The sequence below is a fragment of the Columba livia genome, chromosome 11, assembly GCF_036013475.1.
Source record: "Columba livia isolate bColLiv1 breed racing homer chromosome 11, bColLiv1.pat.W.v2, whole genome shotgun sequence".
NCBI lineage: Eukaryota > Metazoa > Chordata > Aves > Columbiformes > Columbidae > Columba > Columba livia.
Window position 1 is genome coordinate 12,766,137 of NC_088612.1, and position 23,704 is coordinate 12,789,840.

The 23,704-nt window shown below is 42.5% G+C and overlaps 1 protein-coding gene across 6 annotated transcripts; it reads right to left on the bottom strand.

Annotated features, from left to right (window-relative positions):
* Positions 1–1,680: 1,680 nt before the first annotated feature.
* On the bottom strand, positions 1,681–23,536 carry MORF4L1 (mortality factor 4 like 1). Of its 6 annotated transcripts, none has more exons than XM_065076837.1 (14): positions 23,366–23,521; positions 20,181–20,227; positions 18,937–19,004; positions 17,070–17,096; positions 16,566–16,652; positions 15,701–15,781; positions 13,060–13,122; positions 8,612–8,637; positions 7,921–8,009; positions 7,540–7,641; positions 5,941–6,029; positions 4,532–4,704; positions 4,119–4,203; positions 1,681–2,384 (listed from the first exon to the last, which is right to left on the bottom strand). In XM_065076837.1, exons 1-14 carry the CDS (start codon positions 23,403–23,405, stop codon positions 2,300–2,302), a joined length of 1,062 nt encoding a protein of 353 aa, XP_064932909.1. In that variant the 5' UTR covers positions 23,406–23,521; the 3' UTR covers positions 1,681–2,299. The 6 variants fall into 6 exon arrangements, with proteins under 6 accessions (XP_064932909.1, XP_064932908.1, XP_064932912.1 ...); XM_065076836.1 differs by having other exon boundaries at positions 17,070–17,135; XM_065076840.1 differs by lacking the exon at positions 17,070–17,096 and having other exon boundaries at positions 23,366–23,536.
* Positions 23,537–23,704: the final 168 nt, after the last annotated feature.

The following is a 23,704-nucleotide window of genomic DNA, read 5'->3' on the forward strand; positions in this document are numbered from 1 at the left end:
GCAGTTCATTATGGTGTGCACTCCAGCAGACCTTCCCTCCACCAGCATCACCTCGTACAAAACAGAATCCACGTAGGAAGTGTCTGTGTTTTGGTACAGAAGGGCAGATGGATGAGGGTGGGACATAACCCAACTGGGTTCTCATACAGGTACCTCCCTCAGGAGGCACCCACCAGGAATCTGAGCCAGCCGAGTCCACTCCCATCTCCACAGGTGAGCGGCTGCTCTGGCAGGTGCACCCCGAGCAGCAGCACATGGGGCTCCTCACCTTCTGCAGGACCCCCAGCACTCAGCAGCCCTTTGGCACAGTCCTCAGATCCCCAGGTACTGTGCTTTCCTGCAAGAAAATCTGTGATTAAAACCTGGTACATTGCCTAGAAATGGCAGCTAATTAGACCACAGCCAAGTCATGTGATGCTTTTAATAGCCATGACCAAAAACCTCAGTTATCACCCCCAGACTGGCCCCAAATAGCACTGCTCTCCTGGCAAACAGCAGGCAGAGAACCCAGAGATGGAGTTCAGTGCTTTGCTGTCGGCAGATGAACCCGCTCACAGGGAAACTCTGGCTCCTGCCCCACAGGCTCAGAGCTGCGGTAAAAAAACCTGGGCCATGCATGGCAGAGCCGACGTGCTGAGTCCAGTCTGGCTGACGTCCCTTCCTCCTGGCTCTGGGAATTGGCTTCCAAGGGATGAAGCGTGTAAGCACAGAGTCTACAAACAGAACAAGTTACTGCTCAGATTTACCTAAATGAGCTGGTACAGAAGAGTTTCTCAACAGGCCTGAGGGCAGGAGGAGACAAAACAGGAACAGGAGAGGGCTCCCAGACAGACTTTACCCCAGAGGGCTGGAAGAACGAGTTGGTAACTTCGATGCCCGAGCACAGACCAGCTGCCCTGGGACACCCACAGGGAGGGCAGGAAAAGAAACGAGGGCTGGACAGGACAGACTCACACAACAGCCTCAGTCTGTGCAGCTCAGAGCTCATTCCATTTGTGACCCTCCCAGGAAAAGGGCATAAGCTCACAGGGAACTCACAACACGAAGAAGAGAAACTTTACTTGCCTGATACCAACAGGTCAAAGCTGAGTACAACACAAATCTGCCCATGAAAATAAGAAACAGAAGGCACAGTGCGGTGTCAGAGCCTCTTTCCTGCCAGAGCTACTGCACATCTTTGACAGCCATTTCTCCACCACCCATTTCAGCATTTGCCAGAGCTGCTCTTGTACTGAGGTAAGAGTCAGGAGCATGAGGATATAACAGCTTCCAGGAAACCATTAAAACCAGCAGCCTGAGTGGTACAATTACCAGTGCACCTCACCTGCCCTCCAGTTCACCATTTACAATGCTGCTATACATATAAAAAAGAATTAAAACAGGAAAGCAATTGACAGAAGCCAGGCCAATGTGCTCAGAGTTCAGGCTTTTAAGAATAAGCTTTTCAGTAGAGATAATGTTGCAGAATTCTTAAAGACTATATGATGATCCCAGAGAAAAGGCATCTGCTTCCTCCACTGGAACTCTGTGCATGGGCTTTAACTAACGGTCCTCAGAATTAGAAACCCAGCATCTCCCAAGTTAATATTGCAGAACTTTATACTACACTTAGTTCTCTTAGCACTTGACAGGACACAGTCATAGGGTAGCGACTGATGCAAATACAAATACAAGAAAACATTTCAAATTAAAAAAGTTTATTTGAAGATTTGTAAAACAGCTGTGTGAAAAACCAACAATTCCAAGACACTATGATATGATAATGCATTTTTCTATTGTTAGAATATAAAAGTCACAGTCCTTCAACTACCTAAATAAAAGCATACATTTATGAACTGAACGTTTTACTTCCAACACCAAGAAGGTAAATGGGTTTGAAAGTCAGACTAATCAATAGCACCAACACTAGGTGATCACAACCCCACAGGTCTAAACCTGCATTTGTCATTACTACACAATAAAGCAGATTAGTGAAGCAAATCTTAACGACAAAACAGACCCACAAGCACTGAAGAGTTCATACAATGAAATACCATAATGCATTCTCTGTACATTCCATTGATGCAAACAACAGTAGCAAGCCAGAAACCCCAGAGTTCCCATTCAACTCCAAGCTTCCATCGCAGGACAAGAAAATCTTCAGAACTTACAAATGCCAGTTCTGTTTTAAACACACAACTTTATTCACATCATGTTTACATAATTTGTGCAATAGAGACATGTGCAATAGAAAGGTGAAGAACAAGACGCAGAAGAGGACAGTGTTACAGGGATGCAGTCACCACCCGGCAGCACAGCGTTATACTGCTTTCCGGTGATACTCAGGAGGGGCTACTTCATAGTCACTGGCACTGAACAATGCAGAGGAATTCTTTGCTAAATACCTATCAAAAATAATAAAAAGATGAAATTACTTTTTTTGCCTAAGCTCTCCACTGTTTAGCATCACATGAGTGAATCGTTAGGTGCTTGCTGAGACCATAAAACATTACTTTTAGAGTAGAAAACAAACACGTATCTATACTAAAAAGTCAGCTGTGTAAGGCAATTAAAGATTTGATAGCTTGTGCCAAAAAAGAAAAAAAAAAACAATTCCAAACAAGTCATGAAGCAACTCCAGCTCCAAGGACATGTGAGGTTCAGTCAGCTGCTGGGCCAAGAAGTGATTTACCACTGATTGTACTCAAAAGGGTAGAGGCAAGGAGAAGGACACCATGAGGTTCTGTCTGTGCAAAGAGAGAACTGAAGTGGCCAAAGGGACAATGGTGACAGCAAACTAAGCAGTGGCCGCCTCAGTGCCCTGGCAGAGAAGCGTTATTTGCCATTCCTCAGATTTCTGGTCAGTGCACAGGCTTCCCATTGCCACCCGTACAGCCCAGAGCTCCTCAGCACCTGAGTGTCCTTCACACTTACCCAAAAGACCCTGATCTACTCTAGGACCAGTCCAAGGCAAGCGTGCCTGGAAATCAGGCTGCTCCACTCAAGTTCTACTGCAGAGCTGTCCTGGATTATCTGAGGGTTTTCTTTCAGCTTCTCACAGCGTATGCAAACACACAGAGAGAAAAACTGTATTTACTGGCAAAACAGCTTATTGCTTTGATACTGATTATTTACAAATCTCTATTTCCAAACACTATCCATAGACCACTAAAGCCTTGTATGAAAACATACAGAACACTCCTCTTTCTTCTGTAATTATGTTATGGAGAAATAAGTTTACAGCTTTAGTGAATTTGTCCAAGAAAATCTGCCAGTGCAGCAACAGCAGGAAGCTGCAGGACACTGGGAGCTGGCGCACAGCTCAGTTCCAAGACACACTCCTGGCCCTACACACACGTGTATGTAATACAAAGCTCCTCCAGTGTGGCACAGATGCATGGGAGCTGCTAAAGTCATGCTCGCACATTTATATGGGGAACACAGGTACAATTCCTCAGACACTAAACTGAAGTTTAGTTCTATTGCAGAATCTCACATTCAGGAAACATTTACAGGTGAACCAAGCAAGTGCCTCCATAGTTCTTTACAGATGTGGGTCACCTGTCTGAAATCAAATGTCTGATTTTTTTCTTTTCCAAGAGACATCTTGCATTGAAGTCTTGTATTATTTAGGGTGGAGTTTTCATCCTGAACATAACATGTCCACACCACCACAGGTACTGCAGTGCACTAAAGCTACAATGACAGTTTCTCCCAGAAATACATTGGTAAAGTTCAGCTTTCAACATCTGCTCAAATGTTGTTGAGTAACTATTGCATAATTTAATAGTTTGCTGTAACTGTCATCTGCTTTTTATAGCAACTACAAATAAATGCTTCAACATTTATTTTGAAACAAGTAGCAGACTTGGGACAGTTTAAAAGTGCGGACTAATAGTTACGTAAACATGTTGAACTAGGAATAACCTCAGCATAACTGGAGAGAAGTTAAAACCAGTCTTACTCATGTTCCTGACAGAAGAGTTTGAGAAAACTTTGCAATCTTCAGCAAAGATGCTGCACACAGGCCCAAGATAATAGATATGGTTTATAACAATTGTTCACTGAAAACAGGCCATGTTACAACAGCCTGTACTTGCTGAACTTTTTCTTTCTTGCTGAAAGACTTAAATACTTACTTTAAGAAGTCATGCAAATAGTTCAAGAGCAAAGCCAGACTCTTCTCATCCAGGGGAGTGTAAGCTAGCATGGCTCCAATCCGCACTGTTTCACAAGAAATAGAGCTTGTTAGTTATAAACAACTTTAACAAGTATTTCAGTACAGTCTAAAACCTTATAGTAGCATACAAAAGCAGGCCAGGAATCTATTCCTTATGTACAAGCTCACAAAAAATGACCAGACTGTCAAAAATCCATTGCCATTCCAAATCTCTGAACAGCTCTGAACGTTTTAGGTACATGGAGTAAAGAAAGAATGAGACATGTTTCATAGCTGCTTGTCTGGTTTCTGCAGTTCACACCCACCAAGACTCAGCACAGGAAGAGGAAGAATTTGAATGCTTTAACCACCCTCCTTCCATCTCTTACTCACCAAATAACCTCAGCAGGTGTGGGGCACCATAGACTTGAGACATGGGAGCATCTGGGTGATCTGCTAGAATTTCAGCATATTGGGGCCTCTCAAACTTGTACAGCAGTTGAGTTCCCAGCATGACATTGAAGTATTCTTTAATGCCAGCCACAACTTCATTGACTGCATACTCTCTGGAAAACAGAGACAACACTGCAAGTCTTGTTCTAGAGACTGGATAGACACGAGATAATTTTCTTAGTGAGTCCATCAAAATCAAAGATCTTTTACAAGCCTTCAGATTTTAAAGGAAATTTGCCTGGAGACCTTGAAATATGCAGCTGCAGGGAGTAAAGCATTTCAAGATCTCCTTTGAAATGTCCTGTCCTAGACTCACTAAGAATTTAGGCAAACCAAGAAGTGTCTTGCATTTAGTCATCTGTTCACTTTAATTACCTCTTGGAGCAGTCCTTTCAAAGTGACAGTAACTGAGGGCACTTACCAGGTCTGGTGTTTTCAACCTAAATTAATCCCAGCTGCACATCAGCTTCAGAGTACAATAGTACTTTAAGTAATCAGACTGAACTCCTGCTTAACAGAAAGGGACATGCACCAAATATTTTAGGGCACTGCCCCTTTCTACCAGGGTTCTCCAGACCACACTCCCACAGGCCTCCAACGTCCCGACTAATTGAATAACTGTACAGGAATCAACAGTGGCACTGCATATCTGAGAAGTACAACCCTCCCTCCACCCTGCAAACAAATTCAGAACAGAGAATTACATAAAAGAATGTTAAAACACCCTGACAAGTCAATGATATGCTTTCTCTTGAAGGGAAGAAAATAACTTCACATTTCTAGTTTATCTCCCTTTAAAGCAGGAAAGCTTCATTCAGGAATAAACACACCTTGTTTGTTGTCAGGGCTGAACTGCTGAGGTAACTACAAATAAGAATCTTAGCTCTGCCCATCTCGTTCTTTCACACATCATTGTCTGTCCCCATCCCCAAGCCCTCTCCCTTCACCAGGGTCCCCCCAAACAGGAACACTTTGCTCATCTGCTACGCAGCTTTTTGGATCATTTGTTGAGCTCATACAGAGCAAGTGCCAATGACTTTACTTCACCCAACACAGGAAGCTGAGCTAGAGTGAAGGGGTGGAGAACTCTTCACTCGGCTTGTATTGGCTTCTTTTAGGAAAAGGCTTAGGGAAGGTGCGGTAAGCAGAAATAATATCCAGAAAGCAGAACTGCATTCTTGAATTACCTTGTCAAAGATTTCTCAACTCCTCAATCATCCTTTGTCTTGGAACATAAAGCTGGACATAGGGCTGGGACATTTTTAACAACCTTGTAACATTTTCCATGAAATACAAGTCCAACAACAACAGCTAAAAAAGTATTTAAGCTTTGAAATGACACTACTTACTTGTTATCAGTATTTCCCCGTGATTTTTTGTAGTTTGCATAATCCTCTAAAATGGAGTCAACGTTCTTCTTGGCAGGAAGATAGAAGAGCTACACAAGAAGAAAAACCGAACAAATACAAGTTGTCCAATTTATGCAGACATTTCTATCTGCATGCTAAATTTACGCCAACGCACATAAGGACACTTCTAGAATAAGATTAACAGGTTAAGAGGTTAAGTGTTAAAGGAACACCCGACTGTTTTAGTTATGCGTACCAAAAAAACCCCAGAAGAGTGACTCCATCCATATTTCCATGACACATTTGTGCTGCTCAATAACAACCTGACAAACTGCTGAAGTGACCCCAAGAAGCAAAGGCACGCGGCAAAGCACGTGCCCCTGCAGACCTGCCCCAGCAGCTACAACAGCAGCCTTGACCAATCCACCCACTCTGTGTGCAGCTCCACTTGCAGCCCCAGTTCACAGCTGGCACCCATGGGGAGGTGTCGCTGCCTGCGCAGTGGAGTCCCAGCTACATCAGAGCTCACAGAACTGAAGACAAATGTTCCCTGAGGATTAACTTCCAGCTTTAACACCATGCACATATCTGTACCCACAGGCACTAGTTCAGCTGTGTGCAGCAAGGCTCAGTAGCACAGCAAATTCACATACACAGGGTTGTTTTTTTGAGGCATGCAGTCCAGTTCTAGAGCACTGCAGTCTGAAGACATCCAAGGGAGAAAAATTAAAAATAATTCTCCAGAATTGGAGTCAGTGTAACACAGCAGTGCTCAATGACCTTTGCTGCTGATGCAAGTTGAAGATTTGTATTCACCAAGAAAAATCAGTCTTATCCACACAGGACTTGAACAAGATTTTCCCGTGTCTGGGATTGCAAGAACAGAAAGAGTACCTGGGAGCAGCAGTAAGAGCATGCAATTGCAGCCTGTCTAACAATATCTAACAGTTTAACAGTATTGTCTTCTACACTTCTTGCTAATTTCATACAAGAAACAAGCCATTCATGCTTTAAGATCATGAAAGTGTTTTATACTCTTAAAATGGAAAGCAAAGTTTAATTTACTGTATTAGGAAGCTTTATATGGATCCAGCCTGGCAGAAGTTATTAATAAGAATTGCAATCCCAAGCAGCAGCTTTTGTCAGAGTTGCAGAACAACTCCAGATACCTGCAGAACTTGGCAGTGAGTGACACATAAACAAGGCAGGAAGGACCTCAGGTAAAAATGCATCACGTGGTGTTCCTACAGACCAGTTCTCTACCAACTAAGTCAGCTGTTCAAAACATGTCAGCAGGCCAAGCATGCAGAAAGTGAACACCATGCTTAAAGCTTAAGTTTTTAAAATTATTTGCCTGTCTAGCTTATGCTTGATTAGACTAAGTCTATGCTACAAACCTACACGCAGCTCTGCTGAGCCACAGTCCTACTCACAGGTGACCTGTGGTTAAAATCCAACTAACAACAACTGCCAAGGAAGCCATCAGGCTGCTGCCAGGCTCTACAGGAGATTGCACTGCTCTGCACTTGAACGGGATAGGAAATTCCAGTTTTAGTGTCCTCGCTTATATATGGCCAGATGGTTCTGTTGCCAAATTACCTGCTTTTGCCTGGTGATCAGGTCCCAGTCATCTACCAGCCATGGTTTCAGCTCTTCTGGGATTTTCACCTTGACTTCAACTCTGTTCATAAATGTTTCTTCCTGAAAAAAGTGCAGCCAGACCAATTGCTTTCATATAACTGTCCAAGCAAAGAGTCACCCATATTCCTTGTTTTTACAACTGAAATACAGCACTGGACTGAGGAATTACTACAGTAACTCCTGCAGGCTCTGCAGGGAACAAGGAAATAGTTCAGATTGGGAGCCTTAGCTTTGCAAGCTGTAACATGTCACACCGCAGGACAGAGTATCCCTGTCTATTTCTGAGCAAAGCAAGAAGTTTTCTATCAAAAATTCTGTGAGAGAACCAGAAATACATACACTTTCCACTGTTGGATCTACTCGAGCCCTCTTCTTCCTTGGAGGCTGAGGAGTCTCACTGGTACTGCTCCCTTCTCCAATTCCTGGAGCTGCACAGAAAAAAGACACTATGCTGCTTATGAAATCTGGTAAATCAGTAAGAAATACCACTAAAAAGGGTATAGAAGAAGGACTTAAAAGCAAGACTCAGATTTCTCTCAGGTCACTTTTTTGTTTGTTGTAAATATTACTTGTATTCTGGAAATTCTACATATTTATGACAGTTTAAGCTGCCATATTTACATTTATCTGAAGATGAAGGTTTCTGCACCAAAAAACCTCAACAGGTCAGTATCTGTAATGTTCTTCAGAAGTAGTTTTGGAACTAGCAACTCAGCTTTGCAGTTATGTCACATCTCCATCTCAACAAGAAAACATAAACTTGGCTTATGAAATTATTTCAACAGATCCACAGAGATATCGCTTCGCTTTTAATTTGCGAGAGGTCAAACTCACAACAGACCCAAACAAGTAGTTTGTTTAAGGCAGAAAAGTACACACTCCTGACCATGAGGAAGGGACATCAAAGTGCAAGAGGAACAACACAAGGTGATAGTAAGTCATCGTGGTTTAGACAGATTTAAGGTCTTATTCCAGCTAAGACTCCTTCACTAAGGATATCCATCTATAAACAAAATAAAGACATACTTACTTTTCTGTTTGTTCTTTTTTGTTTTCCTGCAAGAAGAACACGAATTATTGCAAATATAAAGACAGTGGTACTTAAAGAATCAAAAGTGGAAAGCTGGAAAAACTGTCCACTAAGTTCAGAACAAGTAAATACTCAGTGGTCTTACCAAATATTTAGATAAAAGCACACGAAAGCAATGTCAGATATGGTTTAGCATCACAGTTATGATACTACAAGAGCTTACATGTAACTGGTTACAAGTCACCGTTTTTGAGGGGAATCATAAAATTTAAACCTACAAAACCCCAGAAGGCATGCCAAGAACACAAGTGTTTAAAACCGGTACTAACACTGACGCAAGTAATATCTACAGATGTTTTGCACTTTCCAAGTGCTCTTGCAAAGCTACACTAGATTTGTAGGTGTTTTATTTCCGTATTTCAGGGATCACTTGGAGACGGAATATGGGACAAGGAAATTGCAATTTATCTGATAATTCCCAGCATTTCTATCAACTGAATTAACTTCCAGTTAAGTATTGAAAACACACAGTTTCACCAGCACAGCAGTGGAGGGAAGCTGAAATAGCACTAGCAGAGTTCTATGCATGAAACTGCGTGGACTGCCTACAATTGCATCATGGTTTTTAGGACGATCATAATTACACTGCCCACTTATTAGAAACATTTGGACCAGTACTAAATGACCTTGACCCTAGTATTTATCTACTTCCAACTGCTCCTCTCAACAATTACTGTTGCTAACATATTTCATGCTTCTCTAAAGTCTCTAACCTTAGCCCTTATTTTTATTCCAAATGAAGAGCTGTACTTCCAAAAACTGTGATGGCACTGGAAATACAATGCACACAACATGTAAATATTCTGATAGCTCAAGAGCATAAATGACAAAATTAAACTGTCCTAACAGGTGTTTGTTACTATCTGGACTTTGTATATTTACTAACCATTTTCAGAAAATGTTAATTGAGAGTACTACTAGTCATGTTTCAATTTGCTCACTATTCACAGGAGTCCAGTGAAACCTCTCAAAAAAAATTGCAGATTGTGTGGATAAAACTCTTTACCAGTACGAGATTATTTCCCTGGAAACTGACCACTATTTCAAGTGACTGTGCATTCAGGATTTGAACTGCATTTATCTGGGTCAGGAACTAGGCAGAGTTTCTAGGAAGGTCTGAAGATAGGAAGATTAAAGCTCTTTTCAAGCTTCAAGTCATGAAGAAGCATTAGGCCTGAATAAAGCAGAATAAAGATCATCTCTTTCCAAGAAGGAACAATTGCCAAGTTAAGTCACTGATAATGGACTTGCGCATTGAAGAGAAAGTCTTCCAAACCCAGAGTAAACAAGGAGGAACACTGTGTTCTTTCTAGAATTCAAAAATCACAAGATAAAAATAATGTTAAGCATTAGTTTAGAAGCAGAGTCTTAAACTGGAACAGACAGGCAGTATGAAGTACTTAAAGAACTACTGCAATGAAGACAGTAAACCACATCTCTGTCACTGGAGCACAGAGTCTGGCACAAACCACTCCAGGCAGCTGCTTGTGCTCTCCCACCTCATTCCTCAGATTTCCTTATATTTCAAGTCCTGTGTTTCTGCATGTACTCAGATGCTACCTCCTCAAAGCAGCCGGGGCAGCCAGCAGGTCTGCTGAGGGGCGAACCCAGTCTCACTGCAGGGGTTGATTAGAGCAACACTCAGCTATAACAAGAATATTCAAGTGTCAGGGATCAAAGTGTGAGACTGAATTAGAAAGCCAAAAATAAATGAACTACTGACATAACCATCTGAAATTGTGTAGAAACAAGATAATCTGTAGAAAACAAACTATTACAGGTCACAGAACAATACTATATGTCAAAGCTGACAGACACTGAAGGAAAATAAGCAGCCCATGCCACAAGAGCATAATGGTGAGCTTCCAGCCTCAGTTTCCAACTCAGGACCATGTTCATGATCAAAATGTGAGACTAAGGAGGATGCCACAGAAGACAGACAAAGACTGCACTTCACCTTCCTACAGACATCCCAGCAGAAAGACAATCAAGTTTCTGTTATAGAACCTTGGTCAGCCAGCAATCTGTGCACAAGAGTTGGTGCCAATGCCTAGAGGTCTAAACTGGAATGTCTAAGACATGGCGATAGGACTCTCAGTAGAAAAAAAAGCTTAAAAAATGGAATTCAACACAGACAAATGACATCAGGAAAAACCAACACTTCAGAAGGTTCACTTACTCAACAACAGTTAGGAGCCCATGGCCAGGTAGATAAAAATGCTGTGGACAACAACAAGTATTTTACTCTCCCCAAATCCATGTGCCTTCTAACATGACTTAGAGGTCTGTTCGAACCTCCCTACAACAGCTGGTTAAGACAAAGGTAGCAGCAGAGGCGACTGCCACTGGGCTCAGGCATTTGAGTTCAATACAGGTATAAATGCCAGAAAAAGGAGATTAGGTGCCCGTTTACTGATAAAACAGCTGTAACTGAGCTATATGAAGTCATAAGGTCTTTCCTAATACCAGGTGACTAGCAGTAAAAAAAAGACTGAAATGTGAAAAATAATTATGTTGGAAAAAAGTCTGAAATCAGACACTATTGCTCAAGCAGCTCGGTCACTAACTCAGCTGTGAGAAGGAAGATCCCTACCCAGATCAATTAAACCTTGAACATTATTAGCGAAAGGATCAAAGTCTGGGTTATATACATGTATGGCTCCCGTGCCTCATCAGGCAACCCGACCTTAGAAGGCACGCAATAAAACCAAACGGGCAAAAAGAATAAAGAACAGCTGGCAGTTACAACAGCTTCTACACCAGGAGTAAGCAGGCAGCCCAAGGCTTGCTCAGGTTGAGAGCTGGACAGGGAGACAAGGGAAATGTGGCAGAGTTATCACTAGTGATAAAAGGTGAAGTTCTTTGATTAATCAATCTTTCCTCAAGACACATTAAAACAAGCAGCAGACATTAAAACTACAGGAGTAATTCTTTCCTCCCCTCTCCAAAACAGCACTGAATTAAAAATTAAAACATGGTGCCACAAGGTGCCGAAAGTCCAAATGGTTCAGAAGTCAGTACATAAGACAGTCCTACACAGGGTTATCAAACCCATCACACAGATACAGCCTACAGCTCTGAAGTCTCTTAATTACAGACTGCTGGAAGCAAAAAGGGTATTTTGGGGAGAGCATCAGTCTAGTGTAGACTTAACTTGATCCTCTGTAAACAGACGGTACCAGTGACCGTCAGACGGCAGGACAGGGCTGGAGCGGCTGGCACAGCCTGGCATGCAGATCTTCAGATGTCACTGGACACTTAGAGGACCTTGAAGCAGCTCGTGAGAGCTACGGGCTGTGCCAGGGACAGCAGGAGCTCAGGCTTTTGAGCAACATGTTCAGATTAAGAACAAGACTTCTAAAAACAAGACTTCTACTAGAAGAAAAATAATTAACCCCAAGTTGAGATACTGTTTTGAGAGCGGCTCCCTTGAGACTGTTTGCATATATAGAATTTCAAAACAGATACTATTCTCAAATTTGCTAGTCAGTAACACAGCTTCCCTCCAGAACACACTCAGTTGCCTTTCTTATTTTCCAAGAACCTGTTAACTCCAGTAGTTTACTGTTTTTTTGCAAGTTAATCATATTAGGCCCACAATATGTAGCATCAAGCTGGAATTCAGCAGAGCTACATATAAAACAGCCTAGAGAAGTCAGTATCTCTAATGATGTGTTTCATTTTTGGCAGCCTGCTATAACCATACAAAGTTTTTTTTTCTATGATAATTTCTAATTATAAGATGAACAGTTACTTTAAAAAACAAATGTACCCAACCTGCATTTCATGCATATTTCTATTTGATCAAACATTGCTTACAAATACTCTCACAAGCTTTTTGAATCAGTTGCTGCAGTTTACAGGCACAGTTATTCAGAACAGAGTCAAGCCAACAATAAACATATAGCACATTAAGGAGCAAGTTCAAAGCAGGCATTTCAGGCACCATCTGTGGCAGCAGCCTTGTGACCCACATGCAGAAGATGGTGCAATTTGTTACCGACTTCCATGGAAGTGGAACTCCAGCTCCAGTGAGCATGCAGAGCAGCTGGAACCTTCTAGAACCAGCCAGTTCCAGACACCTAAAACCAGCTTCCCCCCACTTGTTAACCAGTGGCCACACCAAATGCATGTGGCTGCTCACATCGCACCCTAGCCCAGCTGAAAAGGGATACGCTTCAGAGAAACTAGAAACTGGTGGTCCATACTGGCTTTAAAAAAAACAAAACACAAAGCTATATAGTGCAGTACATCTAATTGTTAACTGAACTACTACTGAAGCTTACATTATGACAACTGAGGACTTTAAGAGTCTAAAAGAAATGTATGAAAGCAAGATCTGGATCTCAGGATGAAAATCCTGGTTTGACAATCCATCCTTAACTCACCGCGTCGATATTGTAGGCGTCTCCAAACAGCAAACTGTATGCGCTCCATCTCGTCTGAAAAATCTAGGCACAATGGGGGTTGAGTTAAGGAAAGAATGTCAGACCTAGTGTTTAGCCTTAAAGAGAATCTATTTAAGATTCAAAAATTTACCTTTTTTAGCAGCATATTATAGTCTTACTGAACATTCCTGGAGGGTAAGTTGTGCTTACATTGTTATTTCCTTCCCATTATTGTTTGACTATCTGAAGAATAAGTTTCAAACTAAAAGTTACCTTTCCCTTTGATAGATCCTCCAAGAATGCTACAAAAGGTAAATTTTGAGGCTCAAATAGGTTGACAATGTTACCCTTTAGAATAGTTTCATGATCACTTTCTCCCCCTCCCCACCATCAGTACTTTATGTATCTGCAATGACCTTAGATTTACAACATGAGAACAATCCAGAAGTTTCATTTCAGAACTGTATTTTGAGACTTTTCAGAAGCCATCTTGCCTTTAGCTGTAAGCAGGATGCGAGCAGCAGTAGTTTGGTCAATAATACATCGGCATCACAACCCTGCGTTGCTGCTGGGGTCAGTCAAAGTATTTCCTCTCCCTCAGTCTCCAAATAGGGAAGAAAAATAATGGGACTGTTGAAAGCAGCAGCACAGGTCTAATTTAGAAAGACGCATTGGATGCTGGTGATGGCTAGAGACAAGGAGCAAGATCAGTGCAATGAGCATACAGGACCCTGTCACAAATAACTTCCACAATGCAAGACTGCTGTTCCAGTGACAATAGTTTTCTTTCTTCCCCTTTACAACTCTGAAAATCCACCATCAAGCAATTCATTTTTGTAATCAACATGAAATAGAAGTTTCAGGGAATTAGCTTACTGTCTGTTTCGCTGTGCTGGAAACAGCCACCCAGGCTCATGACAGTAAAAAGCAAAGCTGCTCCCTTTCCCTACCTGGTTTAAACCAGAGAGTAAAGACAGTCCCAGTAACATGCCTTCAAGCTTTAGAGTTACACAGAGGCTTAAGATGAAGTAATTTTTGCTGTGTGGGTCTCCCTTGAACACAACAGTATTAGGTGTGGTTGAGAGCATTAAAGCAACTTCAATTTCAAACACAGGTTGACATTTCGTAGTTACTCAGAGAACAACTCATTCCCCTGCAATCAGTCTGAACTACCCAGTGACTAAAGCTGTGAGCACAGGGAACCGCGTCCTGATGGTACTGCTGGGATATTCTCTGCAGGGCAAATTGCAGCCATTTATAATTGAGTCATCAATACCTCTGTCAAAGTTACACATGAAATTAATTCTACTCTCACTGATTAAAGTGCAAGAAGACTCAGGTACAACAACCCCTGAAGCAGACAAATTAGTAATGGTCATAATTTAGATCTGGTTTGGATAGATTTTAATGACATTCATTAGGAGCTGTCTAAACAGATATTTGGGTTGGGTTATTTTTCCCACTTCCAAATGAAGATAACCAGGTGAGTAGGTCCCTCCAGAGGCCCGTCCCAAGCTGACAGGGCACAAACCAGTGGCAGTAAAGCCCCTCAGAATCTCCAGCAACAGCCCACAGGTGAGCGTGCCAGCCCACAGGACTCCCCTTCCAGAGACCAAGGGCCAGCATACAGCCTTGGCCAGGCCCCGACTAACCACAAAGGGAAATCTGCCTTCAGATCTAGAATAACAAACTGTACCCACTGCTGCTGCACTTCTCAAATCACTGATACATATTTTGTAGCATAAAGTTGCCCCTAAATGAGACATGAAATCTTAGGCTGCTCCCAAAAGCACTTCTTAGGAACTGATGTCATTTCAGCAGCTTCCTCAAAGACCAGAATCATAAATGAAGGCAGGAGTTCAAAACATCTCATTAGTCGTGACCATCTCCATGATGAAGTTAAGCACTGCCCCAAACAGAAGTTCCATGGCACACAAGCAGATCTGCACTGACTGCATGAGAATCTACACACCACACAAGCCTCTTCCAAAAGCCAAAAAGGGTGGAATGAAAGAAGTCTGACAGTTACATCCTGACATTATTTTTTCTAATAAACGTCTGAGCTTGCTTCTGGTCTCTTAAGATACAAAACCATTCTGAATAACATATGGGTTCAGTTTTGTCAAAAAAAAAATCAAAACAAGACTCCTGAAATGCAGTTTTAACACCTGTATGGTAAGAGGTCAAGGCATTTTGAGGATTTTATTCAAAAGTGCTTGCACAGCTTGGAAGAATTGAAAAATTCTATATATAAACCAATTCCACTGAGATACACAAGTCTTAAGAGGACTCACCATTTTTTGAGTGTCAGTTCACTGATTTCAGAGGAACAGAGTGCAAAATTAAGTACAGAAGTAGTGTCTACTCAGCAGCCTGATGCAGTATTAAACACTGCACAGTCTAAGAAGGCAGTTTTAATAAAATACTTGAACAAAGGCCTTTTTGATATCACAAAAGTGAAACTCAGCTTTTGTACTGGTTGCCTCAGAAGTAATGTAGTTTAGCCTGCAGGACCATTCTAAGAAATACACTATTTAAAGATCAATTGTAAAACTGACAAGCAAAAATCTGGGAGGTTTTTTGGGTGGGGTTTTGTTTGTTTTTAAATTAAAAAGAACCCAAAACCAACAAAACTTCTTACACTTCAACATTTTTCTGCTGCAGACCAGAAGTCTTCTTGCCCGGAGCAGCACCTCTCATCTTCCCCTCTGCATACTGTTCCCTTAAAAAAAAAAACCAAAACCAAACAAAAAAACAAAACAAAAACAAAACAAAAAAAACAACACACAAACTTGTAAGACTTTAATGGAAAAAAAAGCTCATTTTCCCTCAAAGGGTAGCAGGTTATGCAAAACATTTAGAGAATGTCTAATAAATGGCTTTGCAAATCAGTATGTGCTATGAGCACGAACAAATTAAACTCTATCAAGAAAATTTAAGTTTCTGCATACAAAACTTGGCAGTATAAAACCCCATTTCCTCGCCCTCCCACCACCCTTGTTATTCTGAATCACATGGAAGCAAGACACTGCTGCTGAAAAATAGAACAACTTCTCAGTAAAAACATTTCCATTAAAGAAATAAAAGATGAGAATTCATGAAAATCAAGCTATTAGTAGACATCCTGGAGCTGTCTGAGATCTTTACCACTGCACAATAGATTTTAAGGATACTACATAAGGGTCATTTTTAGGCAGGTAATTTCCACATTACAGGACGTATAAGGTGTCAGGCTGCCCCTCTGTTTCAGCAACCCACTCTTCCTTAAACATCAAGTCACCACTTTAAAACCAAGTAGCAGCTTGTTCTTTCTAAGCTGCTAGAGGACAAAGATCAGAACACTTCTGTAAGCCAAAGCATCTCAAGAATAAATTAACATATGAATATCAACATTTCTTGAAAGCTTTTTTGTTTGCCCCAAACTCACTAACTTCTTTTGATATATGATTGTTGGACTGAAGCTCTATTAAAAAAATACTGACAAGGACTTCTAACAAAATACTCACTGATTGGCCTTTTGAAGTTCTTTTTGTTTCTGCAAATTGGTATCCACGTATTTGAGCACTCTGCTTTCTGGAACCCATTCATCCCAGCTGAAACAAGAAAAATCAAACCATCATTCAAAAACATTACATAATTGTATTCTACATGCAATAGTCAATTAAAAGCTTCACAGAATCTGAGACTGAACTCTGCTCTGCGTCAAGTCACGGACTGGCACAACCGAAGGTGTGAATCACCAAATACATTCCCCATTGACTGAAGCTGCAATGATTTTTCTAGGGAAGTGCAACCCTCAGTCTTTTCCAAAGAGTTTTCCAAACTAGAAGGATGGGCAATTTAGGAGGGAGGGGACTGTCTTTAATTTAAAAAAGCATCTCAATTAAAAAACACATATTCTACACTTATTAAATTATGGGACACCTGTAGCCATAACAATATTATAAAACAAGCTTCCTTTATCTATTCCAACATTTCACAGGTTAACAAATTCAGCAATAAGATCTTACTGTAAGAAGAAGAGCTCTGATTTCTGTCTGTGAAGGAAACCAAGATGGCATGAATATTTGAAGAATCTGAAGTGAACGATTTAAGAGAACAGGTGTTGGGGAAATCACCATTATGAGCAAGAATTCCACTTTGACAAAGAGTGGCTTATCTGAACAATCTGAATTTATTTCAAAGAAAACACATTAAAAGTGGCCAAGTTATTCAAAAGTACCCAAGTTAAAGCTCTCCTTATAGAGTTCTGTGTCATTTTCATTTCATGGCAACAGCTGCCAGTCTTGGGCCATCAAGCTGGCAAACCCACACTAGTACAGGCCTTCAGGAGCATTAAGGCAAGTTTAGCATCCCAGCACTCCAGAGAAACACCTGTCCAGCTGCACACCTGCTAACACTATGTTTTTACGATAGTGCTTCAGTCAGATGTTTAAGCCACTTATCTCACTCCTCCTCATACAGTTGTAAGAGACCTTCAAAAGAAGTGCTATATAACCATGCAGCACATTACACTGTATGATGAAGAAACTTTTTTGGTATCCTAACTGTTGATGTTTGCAAAAAAAAAAAGTTAAGAAGCCGAGCAATTAACAAGTAACAAAGGACCATAATTATAGTAACCAAAATTAGGGAGTCATATTGCCCCAGCTGTCTAGATCTTGCAGCAATGCCACTTTTAATGTCATTAATTGGAAGCTTGAAGGCAAAAAAACTCAAACAGCACAAGCAAGAAAAGCAGGAGTCATAACATCATTTATGGCACCTTTCAGAGATAAACAAGAAGAGGAAGTATCTCATTTATGCTGCGTTGTTAACAAACAGCAGCCACCACAGCAATCAATTACCCTCCCTGGAACTGTTGGTGTTTACAATAAAACATTTCCCTGTCCATTTGGCAGGGAGGGTGTGCAGATGCATTGTAAAAATGTGCATATTAAAACATGAAGCTCCACTTTTAGCCATGCCAGTAACCTGAAGGTACTAGTGACTAAGAGTCTTCACTCTAGAGTCTGCAGCATTGAAAGGAAAGAAAAATCAAACAAAACAAGAAAAAGTGCTCTCTGGAAGGCTCCTGGACTCTGAAGACCTGAAGCCTTTAATTGCTAAGAAAAAAATCCCCACTTTTCCCAAATTCAAAACCTAGTGACAGAATTCAAAAAGACAAGTACATAAATGCTATAATCTCAGGAAAGTATTCACCTTTAACAGGCTGAACTTTTGTTTCATGGAGACGTCTTTATTCTTCAGAAATCCCTCACCTAAAACTCTACCATTCTTGCAGAACGGACAAGTATCTCTAACTCTACCTTAGCATGAGAGGGAAGAACTGAAACATAGGCTAAATCCGCTTCTGTGAAGGACTCAGACAGCCCTTCCCATTTTGAGCACAGTCTCACTAAGGCAGGCTGTTCCAAATCTTTGCTACCAAACCTTGCTGCCAAAAGTGCTATGAAAGTAAAGAACACTGTGTATTTGAGCAGAGAGCGTTCCTCCACCTCAAAAGGGGTTGCCTATCCTACCAACACATAACAAGGAAGTTTTTGTACTAGGTGTTTCTGCCATGGAAGAATTACAGTGACTATGTTCAAACTCAACAAACAATGCTACAAAACATTCCCATTACCCTACTAACACCCTAAGCTAGTCTGTCCATACACCCAAAGCTCTGAAGGAAGGGATCAGTTATGCAATATTTTCTTTGTGTTACTATAAATAATTGGTTTATGTATGCAAATCATTTGGGTCCACTTCAGAAGCAATCTCCTCACAGGGACACAGTACTTCTAGTCCATCAAGCTTGCATTCAAACTGACAAAGCTTGCATTTTCCCACCAAGAAAAATGAAATACTGCTTTCATTTTATGCAATACTTACTTTTTATTCCAACCACTGTAATGGATAAAGTATTTCACTTGCTTGTCCTTTATGGCAACCTTTACACACTGGAACAGAGAAGAAAGCTTGGTCAGTGCCAATGAGAACAAGATCCAAGTGAGTTTTGCTCTTTTGAGTTCATGCATGCAGAGATTTCCATGCAAGAGATCAACATCCCCACAGCCGTTTCACAGCAGAGATCAGTTCCCTGACACCAGTGACTGCCTATTGACAGATTCACAAGGGCTAGACTAACAAGTAATGCTGCTCAGCCATGCAAAGGGCCACCTTCGTTCAGGAGAAGGATCAGAGCCCTGAGGATGACCAGAAGAGTCAAGGAGCAGCCAGCTCACTGGCCCGGGGCAGCCAGAGCCATTCCTAGAGCTGGGTCACACGCAGCCCCCACCTCACACACAGGTGAGCTGGTTGAGCAGGCATCTTCCAGAGTCAAATAAATCATATGGATCTCTACAGCCACAGAGGGAGCATTATATTCAGTAGAAAGAGTTGCAGTAAGGTCTTTTTCTAGGTTAAGAATGTAAACATGAGGTAAATAGAAACAGTTATTTCCATCAAACCACTGGCCTATGAATACAGTGACTTTCTCGGCTACTGCTATTAAGGTGAGACCATTACAAGGGGGAGCACATACATAAAGAGGTGGCTCTAACTACTCCACAACACCACTCAGATGCAGAAGTATCCCTCACAAAATCTCCCTACAGTCTGGCATACAGTTGTAAAGGTCTGCAGCAGAAACAGTAAGGATACTCCTCCAAGTCACAAATTTGTAGTGCATGGTTTCCACAGGTAGAAAGACAGAACTGAGAATGGCACTGAGAATGCCTTTAACCCGGCATCACCTTCTGCAGGGCTGTCCCGTTTGAAGGCCACTGGCAGTACTCAGCACTTACACTTTGAGGAATCCCAGACTGCATCAGCACCATGTCCTCTGGGCACAAACACTTCCCAGTGTTCTGGGAACACAGGGGTATCCGATGTTCAACACACAAGACCTCCCCAACCTTTAGCAGTTCACCAGAATAGCTGCATGGGGGTTTTGTGAAATTCTTCTGTAATATAGAGCTCCAGGATTTAAAACTATTTCATACATTTTCAGGTTTATGTTCATTTTAGTTTCAGTCCTTAATCCCACCTAGTGAGGCACAGCAGGTAAACTGACAATTCCTTATTTTCTTGGGGAACAGTCAGAACCACCTGCAGCAATAAGCAGCCACACATACCTTTGCTTCATAAAGGAGAGGTCCATGAAAACAAAGCACTCGTTCACCTGAAAGAAAGTTGCAGATAAATGTCTTAGAACACCACCAATGTGCCACTTCTGTAAAATAAAAGTCATCAAGTACAACACTGAATTTCTTTCCAGGTTGGCACTGGATTAATTCTAAGGCAGTTACTGATTTGAGAAGCAGGCTGGTATTTGAGAAGCAAATTCACCCTCATACAAAAGAGGATCCAAGAACCTCCCTGCAGAGCACTCACGCAAGCAGAGCTGTGTGCAAACTGTGTCCAAGCCTGCCCAGAGTTCTGCAGAACGGCTGGTGACTTCAGCAAACAACTGGTACCAAAACTTACGTTCCTGCCCACACATTCAGCCACTGCCACCCCAACTTACAGACACCCCTGCATCCTGCTGCAAGGCAGGCACAGAAAACACTTTCAGAGCCTTGAATGTCAATGCAGACACCCAAACACTGTTTCAGCCTCAGCACTCAAGCAGCAAGCAGGTAAAACCATCTTGCTGTATGGGATTCATTAGTCTCCATGACATTGCATTTTGATTCAGAGAAGGAAACCAGCGCTCGCAAGAGGTGTCACCTCTGCAGCTTAAGCTTCTGACACAAAGGGAAGCAAGTGTTCCCGGTGCTCCTTTTCCTGCAGTCACCACCTGCTATTGCCCGTTCAATGAAGTCAGGAAGAGCAAGACCACAATGTTGTTTCCCCACCCGACTTGTGGGACAGGAGAATGCCAGGTTTGTGCAACAGCAAGAAAAATTGTTCACTTTGTGGTTTTTAAGTAGGAAGAGACTGTTCTTCAGTCTGTTTTTTTTTCCTCCTCAATAGCAAGGTCTTATTGTGTGGTGACATTGTGGGAATTTGAATGTACTTAACACAGGATATCTGAGTACAGATGTTTCCTTCTCAAAAGCTGCAGTACCTTGCATTTTCAGAGAGACAAACGGTGTGTAACACTCCAGGGTGTAGCACACAGCCAGTTCTCGGCACCCTTTGCACAACACCAGGACAGCAGGGAGCTGCCACAGTCACTACGTGCGGGCTGGGACTGACCCAATCCCAAAGCAGGCAAGGATTGCAGGAACGCGCTGTCTCACCAGTAACAACCTTCTTCCTCATGAGCAGCTCAGGAATGACCAGTTCAGGGGCTGTAGGCTGAAAAGTACCTTCCACTTTAAATCTTACTTTGCTCTTCAAAACCAGAATCCAACTGCCCACTCCTCCCAGTGTTTTACACACAAAGTATTTAAAGAAACAAGAGGTTCTCAATTTGTGGATCGAGGATACACCTACCAGGGAAGCCTTGCCAGGTATGTGGGAGCTGCAGGCTAACCAGCACCTTCTGAGCAGACAACACAGATGAAAAATCTGCCTTAAGGAGCCCAAAAATTGAACTTGACATCTGAGACTCTTCACACATATTGCACTCACTTTAAAGAGATACCAGCATCAAGATGCCAACACCTGAAGTACCTACAACTTCGTTCATCCCCAATGCTGATCTTGTTTCTCATGCCGACACAAAAACATCGGTCCCTTCGCTTCAAGGAGTATACTCGTACTTCTAGCTTGACATTTAGGTTTTTCTAGCTCTTACGCATTTCCATAATAAATTCAGTCTCCTCCTCACCCTTTGCTTTGTGAAGAACACTGTATGGATAACTTCTAAGTCTACCTACTGCTCTTCAACGTACATGTGGCTTGAAAATCTACAATCAAATTTATTTTCATTTGTTATGCCATGAAGGGCCACAAGAAAGCATTAAGTTTTAGGTTTGCATGAAGCCTTATTCACAAAACTCTTCTCCCTTTCATTGTTACAGCTGAGACCACAAACACATTTGCATCTGTGGAAAAAAGCCTAAAATTTTTAACTTCTGTACTAAATTTCGGTTGCTCATATTCCTCCAGCTGTGAACATAATTTTAGCCCAGAATTCTACTTCAGTGTCTCCAATTCACTTGATTTCACATTAATTATTATAATATGAATCGTATATTAAAATCTTGATTATTTCTGCAGGTTAATAATACCATCGTTGCTAACGCACAGCACAGAACACTGCTGCACGATTGAACACATTCCGCCACAAGCAGCCATGGAGCACACACAACTGCAGGGTTGTATAGGCGACCGAGGATGGCCTGTTTCCAGCCATTCTTCTGCAAAATGCACATTTAAAGATAAATCACAATTGTGTGGAAAGTCCTGATTAGAAGCCAAAGTGGTAGAAAGGGTGAAACAGGCTTTCATTTACCATTGTCTTGCATTTTAATTTACTTATGTTAGTATCGACCACAACCATCACCTAAAAAATCAAAATGTATGCAAAATAAGTCTCAGAAGAAGCATAATCCTCATCGACTAAAAAAAAAAAAAATATCTGGTGCTTTATCGTAAATATGGATTGCACAACTGCCAGCTGTAGCCCAAATACTGCCCATGGCTCCTGCACAAGGATCCTGAACTGAGCGCCCTGTTGAGGAACAGTAAATAAAAACCACGGTTCAAACTGAAGACAATAAAAAACCTGACAGATGCAGGAGATTTGAACAGTTTTAATATCAATAAACGTTCACGCCTGCAAGAAAACGAAGCACATTTCAAATGGCTGGCGATAGGATATGAAGGCCCCACGTCTCACTGGTAGGAAAGGTGAGGAGCAGGAAGAGACATAAAGACTACGGGAATTCATTATTTCCTCGTTTCTAGGGCTGAGCACTGAAAGCTAAAAAACAAATCACCCTCTGCGCTGAGGGACCATAACCAGCGGCCTCACAGCCGGGGCAGCCGCCCCGCGGGCAGAGCCCGAGGCCGGGACGCGGGGCCGGCTGTTGACCGCCCGGGCCCGTTGGTGCCGCAGCGTCCCCGCCGCAGCCACATCCCCTCGGGCTGCGCCTCCTCACAAACAGCTGCAGGATTTTGGTTTTTTTTCGGCCCCATTTAAAGTGTTTCCTTTGTTTCTTTTTGTCGCACCCACCACCACAAAATCAGCGACACAGACGGCAGCAGCGAGGTCAACGCCGGGCTCTGCAGCGAGCGCTGGGCGATGCAGCCCCGGCCCCCCCAACCCCACCCCAGCCCGCTGCCCCCCAGGCCTCGCCTCCCTGCCGCAGCTCCCTCCCTAGGCCCCCCCCTTCCCGTCGCTCCCAGCCCCCCCACCCGCACTCACCCTCCTGGAATTTGGGCTTGGGGTCCTGCTTGGGCGCCATTTATAAGTGACTCTCCCTCCTCCCGCCCCCTCCCCGTGGGGGCCTCACCACCTCCGCCGCATTCTGCGCGGTCGGCCCCGGCCCCTACCCGCACCGCGCAGGCGCATTGCACCCTGCCGCGGGCCCCGCCGCATGCTGGGATTGTAGTCTGCGGGGAAGCACCACCCTTCCAGGCGCTGTCGTCTGGGAGGATAAAGTATCACCCTGGTTGTCAATCGTTGGCTGCAAGGGCCGTGAGGAGGGCGAGCGGAAAGAAAAAATACGATTGATTAAAAAAAAAACAAAACAAAAAACAAACC

What these genes read in the sequence shown, in the direction of transcription:
- MORF4L1 (XM_065076836.1), bottom strand. Translation starts at nt 23,405, where the DNA reads ATGGCGCCCAAGCAGGACCCCAAGCCCAAATTCCAGGAGG. An exon ending in AAAAAAGAACAAACAGAAAA is followed by an intron (nt 8,010 to 8,611) that starts GTAAGTATGTCT and finishes TTTTCTGTGCAG; the next exon opens with CTCCAGGAATTGGAGAAGGG. An exon ending in ACACCTGCTGAGGTTATTTG is followed by an intron (nt 4,204 to 4,531) that starts GTGAGTAAGAGA and finishes CTTGTGAAACAG; the next exon opens with TGCGGATTGGAGCCATGCTA.